The sequence below is a fragment of the Bos indicus x Bos taurus genome, chromosome 4 (assembly GCF_003369695.1).
Source record: "Bos indicus x Bos taurus breed Angus x Brahman F1 hybrid chromosome 4, Bos_hybrid_MaternalHap_v2.0, whole genome shotgun sequence".
In the NCBI taxonomy this organism is placed as follows: Eukaryota; Metazoa; Chordata; class Mammalia; order Artiodactyla; family Bovidae; genus Bos; species Bos indicus x Bos taurus.
Genome location: NC_040079.1, coordinates 15,049,917 through 15,063,141, shown reverse-complemented (window position 1 = coordinate 15,063,141; position 13,225 = coordinate 15,049,917). Strand labels below are relative to the sequence as shown.

Here is a 13,225-nt window from a genome sequence, read left to right as displayed (position 1 = left end):
CCATGGGGTCGCTAAGAGTCGGGCACGACTAAGCGACTTCACTTTCACTTTTCACTTTCATGCATTGGAGAAGGCAATGGCAACCCACTCCAGTACTCTTGCCTGGAGAATCCCAGGGATGGGGGAGCCTGGTGGGCTGCCGTCTATGGGGTTGCACAGAGTCGGACACGACTGAAGCAACTTAGCAGCAGCAGTAGGTCTATGTGCTAATTAAGTCATCAGGTCTTGATTTATCAACCACATTCTTTCTGTCCTGTCCACTCTGCTTGCAGTTCTTGTTGTTAAGTTGCTAGGTCATGTCTGTCTCTTTGCGACCCTATGGACTGCAGCACGCCAGACTCCTCTGTTCTCCTATATCTCCTGGAGCTTGCTCTAACTCATGTCCATTGAGTTGGTGATGCCATCCAACCATCTCATCCTCTGTCGTCCCCTTCTCCTCCTGCCTTCAATCTTTCCCAGCATCAGAGTCTTTTCCAATGAGTTGGCTCTTCACATGAGGTGACCAAAGTTTTGGAGCTTCAGCATTGGTCCTTCCAATGAATATTCAGTGATAATTTCCTTAGGATTGACTGGTTGGATCTCCCTGCAGTCCAAGGGACTCTCAAGAGTGTTTTCCAGCACCACAATTCAAAAGCATCAGTTCTTCAGTGCTCAGCTTTCTTTATGGTCCAATTCTCACATCTGTACATGACTACTGGAAAAACCATAGCTTTGACTAGACAGACCTTTGTTGGCAAAGTAATGTCTCTGCTTTTTAATATGCTGTCTAGGTTTGTCATAGCTTTTCTTCCAAGGAGTAAGCATCTTTTAATTTCATGTCTGTGGTTACAATCTGCAGTGATTTTGGAGCCCAAGAAAACAAAATCTGCCGTAGTTTCCACTTTTCCCCAATGTATTTGCCATGAAGTAATGGAACTGGATGCCATGGTCTTAACTTTTTGAATGTTGAGTTTTAAGCCAGCTGTTTCCTTTCACCTTCATCAAGAGACTCTTTAGTTCCTCTTTGCCTTCTGCCATTAGAGTGGTATCATCTGCAAATCTGAGGTTGTTGATATTTCTCCCAGCAATCTTGATTCCAGCTTGTGATTCATCCAGCCCAGCATTTTGAATGATGTATATAAGTTATATAACCAGGGTGACAATATATAGCCTCAACATACTCCTTTCCCAATTTTGAACCAGTCCATTGTTCCATGTCCAGTTCTAACTATTGCTTCTTGATCTGCATGCAGGTTTCTCAGGAGGCAGGTAAGGTGGTCTGGTATTCCCATCTCTGCTTGCAGAACATGCTTAAAATAGTGTCCCTCAAGTTTTATCAGCTACTGGCAACTTGTGAAGATCATAAGGTCAAGATCGATTTTCTTGAGGTCCACCTTCTCTCCCAGAACAGATCACTGGACTTAATCAGGAGGACTGTGCCCCATTTGATGAGAAGAAATGTCTCCCTTTTGTAAAGTATCCTGTGTAGGTACAGTTTATAGAGAGCTCTTGGGTGACTTCAGTCACATCCAGAGCTTTGATTTACAAGATGTTGACTCAGTCCACATCTCTAGCTCAGAAATTTCTACCAGGCTCCAAACCTGTGGTCCCAAGTGCCTCAACATCCCAAGGGCAGCTCAGATTTGAACTCAGCATACACATACACACATACACACATGCATGCAGTCTCTTTCTCTCCCCTATTTCCTTTCCTAAATCTAAATTTTAGTAAACAATATCATGCACACCAGGTTTCTAAACCAGAAATTGAACACGTACTTGAGGCCCAAGTATCCAAGAATTTGGATTCTTGAAAACTGGTGTCAAAATGGAGCATTCTTCAGCTCTGGCTCTCCCAGCCCATTGCTGTCTCCTTTCCTTACCCTCTCTGCTTCTTCCCTCACCTGGATCCATGTCTCAAGGTTATACACAGAACCTCTGCCCTCACACAGGGTCTCACTAGGCTGATCAACAGAAATCACCTGAGGAACTTTTGGAAAGGAAAGCGCCCCATCCTGTCCCCCAAGATTCTGATTCAGAAGTTCTGGGGTGAGATGTAATCCACCCTGGGCACCCACTTAGAATTCTGTCTGAACCCCAGAGCAAAGCAGGAGGGACCCTGGGTGCTTTGTAACCCCCCAAGTTTGGGACCACTGTTCTCCCAAGGAGTGATGGTACCGTATGTGTTTGTACACAACGGCTGTCGCTATGCACACAAACACATACGCCTACATGCTTCCCACACACACAGTTTCATTTACGCCAAGTCCCCCCTTTCCTTTCAGCTGCCTCTACCAACCGTCATTCACTAAACAGTCACTCATCCTGCCGTGCGCCTTCCTCCTCTCTCCTCTTGACACAGCAGGGTCCTCCCTGGACTCCCTGCCTCTACACTGCCCGCTGCTCTGCTCCTGACTTAGTGACCTTTGGAAACGTAGACCACTGCCAGTGAAGTGCTTGGGCCCCTGCAGTTCTATCAGCTCCACCCAGCCTTCCCAAACGCTGCGTATTTCTTCAGGCTGTTACTGTCCCGTCTGCCATGACAGAGCAAACAAGACACAGGGAATATCAAGAAAAGCTCTTAAACTCATTTTTGGCACATCACATCTCTGTTGGCTAAAAGTGGGCTTAGGATCCTATTTGATAACATTCTGTCTCTTGTAGCAGCCTTCTCGCTGGAGGTTAATATGAGCAATGGTTTTCTTTGTTTTTGTTTTTCTTGAGTTTTTTGGGTTTGTTAGTTTTGTCTCCTATTTGCCTGTGTCGAGTCTCAGTTGCGGCATATGGGATCTTTGGTTGGGGCCTGTGGATTCTAGTTCCCTGACCAGGGATTGAATTGCAGGCCCCCTGCTTTGGGAGTGTGGGGTCTTAGCCACTGGACCACAAGGAAAGTTCCTAAGCAATGTTTTTTTTTCTTTGTTTTAAGGAGCATCATAAAATAAGTTTGTGAAATACCTCATAAGACTAAGTTGGACAGGTTAACTTCCTTGACTGTGGGTTATGCATCTTCGTGGGTGAGAAGCCACGTACAAAGCTTCCCAGAGTTACCGCCTCTGCTTCGTCGTAAAGGAGTTCTCTCGTAGGCTTGGTGTTCCACCAGAAACACTCTGGTGAATGTTGTCTTACGGGAAAAGGCTTCCAGGATTGGACGACTGGTTGGTAAATGGATTAAAGGAAAACCCAATATCGTGTAAGACGTTGTATGTGGAAAAGAAAGGAATGTTTTTCTCTTTAAAGAAGTAGAGAAGGAGGTGTTTTCTGTGTCTCCAAAGAAAGACAGTGACTTTTAAATGCTTTCAAAAAATGAGCTGAATGCTCCTCTGCTTTACTTCACCCTACATAAACTGGCCTGTGATTTATTGTTAGGATTTTCCCAAAGGAGAGACGTCCTGAGTTTGTCCAAGACCAGGCACTTATTGGAGCGTGAGGCAGCCCTGATACTATTCCCCTCTTCTTGAATGTTTCCAAATATTGATCTCATCAGCAGGTTACCCTTAACCTGCACCTTTTCATTTTTCTTATTCAAGAAAATAAAACAATGTAATAAACCTCCCTTCTCTCTCTCTTCCTCTCCTTCCCCTCACCTTCTCCGCTGCCCCCTCCCCCTCCCTTGTGTCTCCCCTCCCCCTCCAGGAACTTTCTGCATCATCTCACTGTGCACCTGTGTGGCCGGGATCAACTTTGAGCTGTCACGTTACCCCCGCTACCTGTACGGACTCCCTGACGACATCAGCCATGGCTACGGATGGTCCATGTTCTGTGCATGGGGGGGCCTGGGCCTCACTCTGATCTCGGGATTCTTCTGTACCTTGGCCCCTTCTGTCCAACCTGTCCCGAGGACCAACTGCCCCAAATCCAGACCCGAGAACGGGACAGTGTGCTAAAACAACAAGCCCATACTCACACACACACACACACACATATATATATATAAATATATATATAATATACATATATATGACAAAACTCAATCAAGACAATGCCAGTGCCAAGGCAGAGTGGGGGTCGGCCCAGGCACCCACATCTCGCCGGACTCTGTGTCGCCTCATCACCGAGATGGGGGAAGGTGTTCCCCTCACGTGGCTCTTCCATCGATTCGTAACTTCTGACTCCGTGGTTTCTTGAAGACAACGTGAGCATCACCCCTCAAAGACAGGGTCCTGATTCCCACCACTCACAAGGATGGGGGCATGGAGGGGGGAGGCTGGGAGGAGGGGGGAGGCTGGGAAGAGACGGTGCCTGTGGTCCAGGGTGGCACAGGTGTAGACAAGAAAATACCCTCCCCTGAGCCGACAGGAGGGGACACCACCCCAACCCCGGTCATATCGCAGAGAAACAACGCCCTTAGTTCATAGAATGTAACCAGATCTTCGAGGCCATTTCCAGAACCATTTTCTTCTCTTGCTCTTCCTGTTCTGATTTCCTTCCTGGCCGACCAGCGACACACTAGAAAGTGGAAGAGAAAACACACTGAGAAGGAAGTTTTCTCTCTGCTGCCAAACTTTTGGATGAAGTTACGGAGGTGGGAAGGGGGAGAGAACGCCGTGCTGAGAGGCAAGACCCACATCAATGAAAGGACACTTCCGTGGATGCTCAGAAAGCCCAGTCTTACCTTCCAGCTGCCTTACACCCAGTTAAACAAGAGGCCGCCCTGCCCTGAACCCAACCTGCACTCCCTGGGCAGATCGGAGCCTTGGAATAACCCTCTGGTGTGTGTGTGTGTGTGTGTGTGCGCGCGCGCGTGCGTGTATGTGTGCAACAACTTTGGATGGTTTCCTTTTTTTCCTTTTCACCTTTTTAAAATACTGCCGGATCATGACTGTTGTCTATCAATTTGTGGTGGTTTCATGGCCCAGGATGGAGGCCCCAGGAACTAGGAAGCACCATGAGGGTGGGCCTCTGTGGGTGCCAGTTCTGCAGCTTGACATCCCTGCTGTGTGTGTGTGTGTGTGCGTCTGTGTTTTCTGAGTGTGGGATTTCTATCATTTGTGTTGCATTTTTCTATTATTTTTAGTGCAGCTGAAATTCCCCGAGGGCAGAACCAAGAACAAGAGCACTGGGCAGAGGACCTGTGTTGCTGCACGTCCCAGGGCTGGGGTGCCACGGGACTTGGCCCCCTAACTTTGGAAGTTCAAGACACATCTGGGCACACAAGCCATGAGCAAGGAAGGGAGCACGGATCAAGAGGGAGAAGGGGAGTGGCCTCAGTTACCGCTGGATAAAGTCTGTACACCAAACGAGACCTTTCCCTTTCCGTCACGGAAGCTGTCCTTTGTCACTGGACATCCAGCCCTTTGCTAGGGGCGACCTCTGTACAGACGAGAGAAAATGGGTCCCATGCAGAGAGAGCCGCCATGTCCCATGGGCTCCAATTTGTATGATATTGTGTAAATTCACAGAGAACTCTTGACTCTTGCCATCTTCGTCCTTCCCCTCTTGATATTCAAGGCCATGAATCCCAAAATCGCCGTCGTGGTGGCTAGCATCCAAGCAGAGGTGGCCTCGATCCAGCCCAGTGTCCCAGGCTCGGGTGAGCATGTTGGAACTGTAGGTGTTGGCGAGCTGTGATGTCTGCCAGAGGGTTGTGAAAGCTGTGGGGACGGGATCTGCTGGCTGGAGTGGGCAGCAGTGGCCAGTGGTCACCTCGGTGACCCCACAGGGGCCGAGCAGCCCTGGGAGGCAAAGAGTGAATTCCCCGAGCGGTCCAGCCATGGGTCCACTGCGTAGCTGAGGATTCAGTTGCTTCATAACTGAATGTGCTCTGGGCACTTTGCCTCTCACTCAGCAGCCTTCCCCCAGCCATGCCCTCTGTTTCATCTCCCTGTCTTCTGCCCCGTCTCCCCTCTGGCTCCCCGCTTTCCCCACCTATGAACCATTTCCCTTCTCACTCTTCCACCCACCAGGCTCCAAGTCCTGCCTCTGTCCTCATCTGCTCTTTTTGACTGTGTGTGTATGTGTGTGTGCAATTCACGTCCAAATAGGGCATCTGATGTGCGCGGACGGGTGTGAGTGTGGGTCTCTGTGTGTGTGTATCTCTGGTGCATTTTGTGTACATTTGTGTCAGTGCACACCTGGACGCAGATCTGGGTGTGCTACTCAAGACTTCCTTGCTAGCGACACGGGTCAGCTTCTGCACAAAGGCTCACGTGTGAGTGCCCTGTGCGTGGGGTGCTGGGAGATGACTGGGCGGGAAATGCTGTTAGCTCCCAATTGTACCTCTAAGGATGACTTTTAAAACAGAGGATTTATTCTATGAGAAAGGAGAGAATTTTCAGGAGAACCCAGTGTTTCAATTGTTTAGGGAATTTTTAAAAAATAATTTTCTTTGAAAAGTTCAATTTCCCGCTTCAGGGGAAAGGCGTACTTGGGCTTGAGGAAAGGTAAGGGGAAGTATCTCAGATTGAGAGACCTGTGCCTCACTTCCAGGTATCGGGACTGGGCTCCACCTGGCTGGGAGAGATGGGTGTCCACCAGCCTCCATTTGGGGCAGAGGGCTTGTCTGTGACCAGGTCCGAACTTCAGCTAGTTCCCAGTTGTGGAAAAATGGAGAAAGAAATTCCAAACAGGGCAATTTGTAATCAGTCACTTAAATTCTTAAGTAACTTTTCTTAAGGAACCAGTACTGTTCACCAACCTGTGATTTATACCCCTTTTTTGAAAATCCCGTGCTTGCCATAAATAGATCATCCACTCTCTCCGACTGCTCATCTTTATCGTTGTTGTTGAGTCGCTGAGTGGTGTCTGACTCTTTGTGACCCCAAGGACTGCAGCACGCCAGGCTCCCTTGTCCTTCACTGTCTCCCAGAGTTTGCTCAAACTCATGTCCACTGAGTCAGTGATGCCATCCAACCATCTCATCCTCTGGCATTCCCTTCTCCTCCTGCCCTCAATCTTTCCCAGCATCAGGGTCTTTTCCAGTGAGTCAGCTCTTTGCATCAGGTCATCTTTATAACAGACCTTTAACACAGCCTGCTGCATCCCTTTGAAGTGTCCCTAAAATGTTAGGAGAACTCCTAGGAAAGAAGGAAACCGCCTGGGCTCAGCTCACCATCAGCAGAGCAGGAGCTTGGACCTGCTTTTTTGGTCATGGGGCCAGAAAGGTACAGATGCGCACACTCTGCGTCTGTGTCTGCTCGGGACCAGGAAAGGCCTAGCCACACAGACAGGATGGAAGCCCTGGGCAGGTGGCCAGTCCTGGCTGTGGGAGAACCGCCCTGATGACCTCAATCCCTCCAGCACAGGGACTTGATCCCAGATGAAGACATACCACCCCAAGCTCCTACTGAAGCTGTCGTGCTGTGAGGGCTGAGGAAGAAGACCAGGAAGAAAGGAAGGAGGAGGCTCAATCTGTGAGCCTCTTTAGCTCAGACCCTGTTCACCCCAGGTCAGAGTAGGACCCAGCCCTCTGGTGGGATTCACGGTCAGCAGCCTTACCGACCAGCCCACACCCCAGGTCAAGGTCAAATTCCCTACAGATGTATAGACAAAGCCTATACTGTGTATGTGTTCTGAGCTCCATGCAAGTCAACCTTGATCCCAGGGCCTGTTTCTGCTTTTGTTCCTTGCCCTATGACCCTGGGGATTCAGGAAAGTGGGGTGTCTGCCTGGAAAGAGGTCCTATTTCTTTCTCTCCCCATCTTGAGAGTTTTGGTTTCTTCTTCTGTTTGCTATTCCCTTCTCTCTACTCACTTCCACTTTCCCTCTGCATCAACTTCAGTCAACTAAAATAATTAAGGAATTTGTCTTCAGAGAGGTTCATATGCTCCAAGCAGCACCCGCCCCCCTCCCCCCATTCCTTGTTTGTTGGGGCTGTAGGTTTCATGAGTTCTGTGTTTCCCTGGCATCAAAGTGTAAGAAAATTTCAAGTGTGCCTGTTCAAGCTTCAAATCCTCCTGCAAGCCCCAGCCTTTTAAGAACTAGACCTTTTTCATTTCAGGGATCACAAAGTCACAAAGACTCAGTGACTCCACCATATCAAAACAAAGCCTTCCTGCTTCACATGTCTATATGTGGCACCCTGGGCCTCGGTGCCATTCGGGTATATTCTCTGGTTGGGAGTGAGCAGTTCCTCCTAGCAATGCTTGCCTTTCCTTTGATGAGGGAAGAAGGTGCCCTGAGACTCTGAGTCTGGGCTGTACGTCTTAATATTCATCCACAATCACGATGAGAGGTCCGAGATTAAAGAACTTCATGTCGTTGTCCTGATTTAGTGGGAGGATGGGCTGCTTAGGGCTCCAAAGCTGCCCACCTGAGTCAGATTCAGGGACATGAAATCAAGTACACCAGCCAGAGTTGTTTAGAATGGACTCTTCACCTGGGTTACTCTGAGCGCGTTTGTTTCAGTTCAGTCCAGTCATTCAGTCGTGTCTGATTCTTTGGACCCCATGAACTGGAGCACGCCAGGCTTCCCTGTCCATCACCAACTCCTGGAGCTTGGTCAAACTCATGTCCATCAAGTCAGTGATGAGAGCATTAGTGAACTGATTTTCAAGTATCTGGGGAGGGAAGAAGTAGGAAGAAGTACACTCTGGTCATCTTTGGTGTGATTTGTGAGGGATGTTTGCTTGCTTCTCGTAACTAAAGAGAAGCCGTTCTTCAAAGTATGTTCCCTCTACACCAGGGACCAGTCTTTCCCAGGGACTCATCCAGCCCTTTCCAGGGCGGAATGATGAGTCATGGGGTGATTTGACCACAGATAGAAGTAGTTGGTACATAACAGCTGGGTTGGCTTCTGTGCTGTCTTCCAGCTGCTATGTAACAGAGTAAGGGGACAGAGTTTTAAACCAGCCCCCCTGAATCGATGGTCACAGAAGCTCCAGATGTCCCTCAACACAGTCACCTTGGTGGTATAGAAAATTAGAAAAATAAAATACAAAAGAAAAAAAGTCCTAGAAGGTTGTTCATAATTCCATGTCTGTGAGACATCATAATGGCCATAGCCCCGATACCTGCCCAATCGGTGGTGTCTCTGGGTTGGCAATTGGGGCCTGGGGTGCAGCCCATGACTGCAGAACCATACTGGTCTGTGTGGAATTGAGGGCTTCCCTAGTGGCTCAGATGATCAAGAATCTGCCTACAATGCAGGAGACCCGGGTTTGATCCCTGGGTCTGGAAGTTCCCCTGGAGAAGGGAATGGCAACCCACTCCAGTATTCTTGCCTGGAAAATTCCATGGACAGAAGAGCCTGCAGGATACAGTCCATGGGGTCATGTGGAGTTGAGCCTGTGTTCAAGGCAGTGAGTGCGTAGGGCTTTGTGCCCCCAGAGGTAGCAAACAGGCCTTTGAAGTGGCTCAATGCCAGAGCTTAGGGGCAGTGTAGAACAGAGCTAAGAGCTTCCTACTTGGTGATTTCCTTCACCTCCTTTTTTTTTTTTCCTATTTCTTTTCTTTTGGAGTGCCATCTCAATCTAATGATAGATACAAGAGTACTGAAGCCAGAGTAACTCACTAATTCAGCTACACTTGCGTAACGCAGTTACTGTCCATCTCATCTCAGTTCTGCACTCAAATGATTGGTGACTCTGGGCACTGTGTATTCTCCATACTTGAACTTCCTCATCCACAAAATGAGGATAGTGATAACACTTTACCTCATGGTATATTAAGGGTGACCAAGACACTGCAAAGTTATTTGCAAACCACAAGTGTCATATAAATTATACACTGTTCCGATTCTCCTACAGCAGGCAAGCCCCCACTGAATGGGATTCTTCCACGTAGTCTCTGAGCTTCACTGCAGAAAGGATAACCTAGAATTGGAGGACCGCTGCTGAACAGGACGCACTGTCCAACTTAAGCATGTGGATTTTATTCAGTCATCCAGCTTCCTCAGAGAAGTCGGCTCCTTAATTTACCCACTCTCAGGCTTCCTTCCTTTTATCCAAAGTCGATTTTGCCAAGAGCACTCTTAATCCCTCTTTGTTATTCCCAGAGGCGATGAAATAAGTAAACCATATGTAGAAAATAGCATATATGAGCTAAAACAGTTAACTGTTAACCAAGACATGTATTCAATGCCTTATTTTTTTTTTTTTTTTACCATTCTCCTAGTGTTAATAATTCTCGCTGTTCTTGCCCAAGGGATTGGGAACACATCAGATTTCTGAAACATTCTAATGGTCTTTTAAGTTGAAGATGGGAATGAGTGTTAAGCCACTGGGATCTTCTTTCTCTGGTCAGTTGGTGAAGAAGATGGCTTTGTCAGAAGCACATGGGTTCTGATAGGTTCTTATGATGCATTCACTGGGAGTTGTTCTGGGCGCGATCCTGTTGGGGGAAAACTCAATCCTAGGTTCTAAACAAGGAAAGATTGCGTTTCCCAAAGGGTCAGCATGCTTTCTGCTTTGCAGGGGATCAGCTTACAGTGTTACGATGAGACCTGCTCTAAGGGAAAGCTGAGTCATTCATTGCTCCCAATATGGTTGGAGCCCAGCCAGGGATGGAGGAACCACCCAACCGCAGGGGGTGTGTGTTCACCACTGAGAAACAGAAAACTGGGTATCAGCACGGGGGTCCCACAGCTGTAACTCAAACCTGGCCTCATTCTGCTAGACACCAACCTCAGCAATTGCAACCCCTGTTCTTCACTTGCAAGGACTGGGTGTTTGGGGACCTCTGTGCACCTCTGTCCTCTCCTGGCTATGCGTTTCCCTTCCTCTCTGGGTCACCTTAGACCTTTTCTGGCCTGAGTGTATCTGTGTGTCTGTGTCGCTGTGACTATAAATCTGCCTTTCACATACAGAGCTTTCATAACTCCTCCTCCTCTTTCCCCATCTCCACCCATGGTGTGACTGTTTTGCTATTCAAGACTATCTGTAAAAATGTACAAATAAAAATGGAAACTGAAAATAGTGGGGAGGGAATTGAGACTAGACAAATGCATTGCTGTAGCCCTCAGTTTTCTGAGGACTTATGTGGACTGCCCGGAAACCCCGAGTCGGTGGGATTCCGAGGCAGGGAAGCCATTGGCCCAGGAGGTTGTTTTTTGTTTTTGTTTTTTTTCTGGTTGTTTCTCTGACAGTCACAAGTGTCTGCTTGGAACTCTCTGTTTGAAAGGTTTTGGCCTTTCAAGTGAAACGTTTTTTCTGAAAAGTAAAAGTAAATCATCCAAGTGTGAAGGTGAAGGTTATTGCGAAGGTCAACACAGAGGCCCGATCCGGGGGTGGTATTAATCGTTTTGTCACTGGCTCGCTCGGGGCCCTGGGCGAATCTTGTTACCTCACCGCTGTCTCTGCGTCCTCTCAGCCAAACAGGGGGGCTTCCAGTGCACCTGGGGTGCTCAGTCACCTTAGCCATCCTGCTGCTATTTTGGGAAAGGCTTCGAACCCTTGCTGGAGCGCACTTACCGTGGGAGGTACATTCCAGAGCCCCTCCTTGCTGCTCTCGCCCCACGCTTTCACTCCTCGGAAAGTAACCTCAAGCTAACAGCCAGTTTGTGCTTAGAGTCCAAAGCCTTTTATCTACCTTTTCATTCTCAGACGCCTTTCCACCCACTCTGACGATCTCATTTTACTATCGTTACTGACAGAGCGCTGTCAGTAGGAGGAAGAGTCTCAAAGGAGATGATGTGTGTGAATTGCTTTGTAATCTGTGACTTACTCTACCAATCTGGCGGCTCCTGTCGGAAGCAGGGGGTCTGGCTAAGGATGCGATCGAATCAGAATGATGAAAGCCTTGGTGGGAGGGGAGGGGAGAGGTGGTGGGCAGCAGGGGATGGGGGGGCGGTGGAGGTAAGATAAAGAAAACTTTTGGAGGAGGAAATGGCAGAATCACAGGGCATCCTCAGCATGGCAGCAGAGAAGGATCCCCCAAAGGCTGGGCACCCCGAAGAGGAAGTAGGAAAGAGGAACATGGGCAGGTAATCCTATAATACAAAGAGCTGCCTTCCCCTAGGATTGAGAAGACTAGCTGCTTCAGGGGCAGGATTCACACCAAACAGCCAGTGACCTAACCCTTCCTCCTCCATGATACTATCAATCCAAACTTTCTGCTCTCTGATGGTCCACAGTGATCATTTCTGGGGGCAGTGCTGTCCAGCAGATACGATACAATGCAAGCACCATATGCCATCTTAAATATCCTAGTGGCCCCATTTTTAAAAGTCCAAAGAAACAGGTGAGATTAATTTTAATACCTGTTTTAACCCAACATATCAAAAAAAAAAGTATCATTTCAACATGGAATCAAAAAGTATCATTTCAACATGGACTCGGTATAAAAATTACTGAGCTATTTGATGTTCTTTATTTTTTTTTCCAAATGAAGTCTTCAAAATTTGATGTGAATTTTGCTCTTAGAAAACACATCAGTTTGAAGCAGCTACATTTCCAGAGCTCAGTAATCCCACAAGGCCACCAGCTACCATATATAAGACAGCAAATATTTAGACTCTTGGTTAGGAGTTGGAATCCCCACTCACCTATGAGTCACTCAGACCTCATGGCTAATAGGCTGGAGATCCGTGTTGGCCCTGAGTAGAAAGTGCAGGAGTGATGTCCAGGCTGCCATCCTAGCCCAGGAGAGGACCACTGCTTGTCAAACACGTCACATCTGGCCGAGAGGTTCAGCGCTGCCCTTGGACACAGCCCCAGATGGCCCATCAGAGTTCTAGAAGCCACAAAGCAAGTCACTTTTTTCAGCTATAGGAGCACTAGCTTATCCTTTATCTAGATGCCCTTTATCTGAGGGTAGAGAGAGGGCCAGACGGACCTTGTCTTTGTCAGGAACAAAGATCTCCACAACCTCTTGTCACCTGGTCCAGTCACCTGCTAATAGCATCTCACCAACATTCAGAGCTGTTTTCTCAACCCCTTACTTTCCTTAAATGCTAAAAGAGCAGTGGCCACAGGCAGACTGGGTGTCCTAGGAGGTGACAATGACAGGCTCTGTCCCTTACACTGGGACTCAGGGTCTACTATTGCCCACCTCTCTTCCCTGCCTGGAGGCCTTCCTTAGATTTGAAGAAACCTCTTTTGGGGGTGGAGACAAGAAGTGAGATCTTTAGTGCCAAGTACAGAATAAAATGCAAGCAAACAACCCCTGGGCATTCTCAAAGCATTTAGAAGACCAAATATGACATGGTTGGGTTCATTTAAAATACCATGTTCTGAGCCCTCGGTTACTGAGCAAAAGAGAATGAGCTGATTCGGTGAGTATGTTTTATATATGGTCATTAGACAGGGACCATAGCCGACAAAACTCTCGAAACACCTGGAGTGTTTATGGTTCACCAGATTATTGCTCAGTC

The 13,225-nt window shown here is 48.0% G+C and overlaps 1 protein-coding gene across 2 annotated transcripts in view; it reads left to right on the top strand.

Moving 5' to 3' along the window:
* TMEM178B (transmembrane protein 178B) overlaps window positions 1-6,674 on the top strand; it is a 412,460-nt gene extending 405,786 nt beyond the window's left edge. The window contains exons 4-5 of one of the 2 annotated variants that reach the window (XR_003510669.1): window positions 3,613-4,688; window positions 4,994-6,674. Coding sequence is in view for 1 of the 2 variants with exons in the window: in XM_027538815.1 (XP_027394616.1) it covers window positions 3,613-3,863 (251 nt within the window). In the remaining variant the exon portion in view is untranslated. Of the gene's footprint in view, window positions 1-3,612 lie in introns of both variants that reach the window. The other variant, XM_027538815.1, reaches the window with a different exon arrangement.
* The last annotated feature ends 6,551 nt before the right edge of the window (window positions 6,675-13,225 follow it).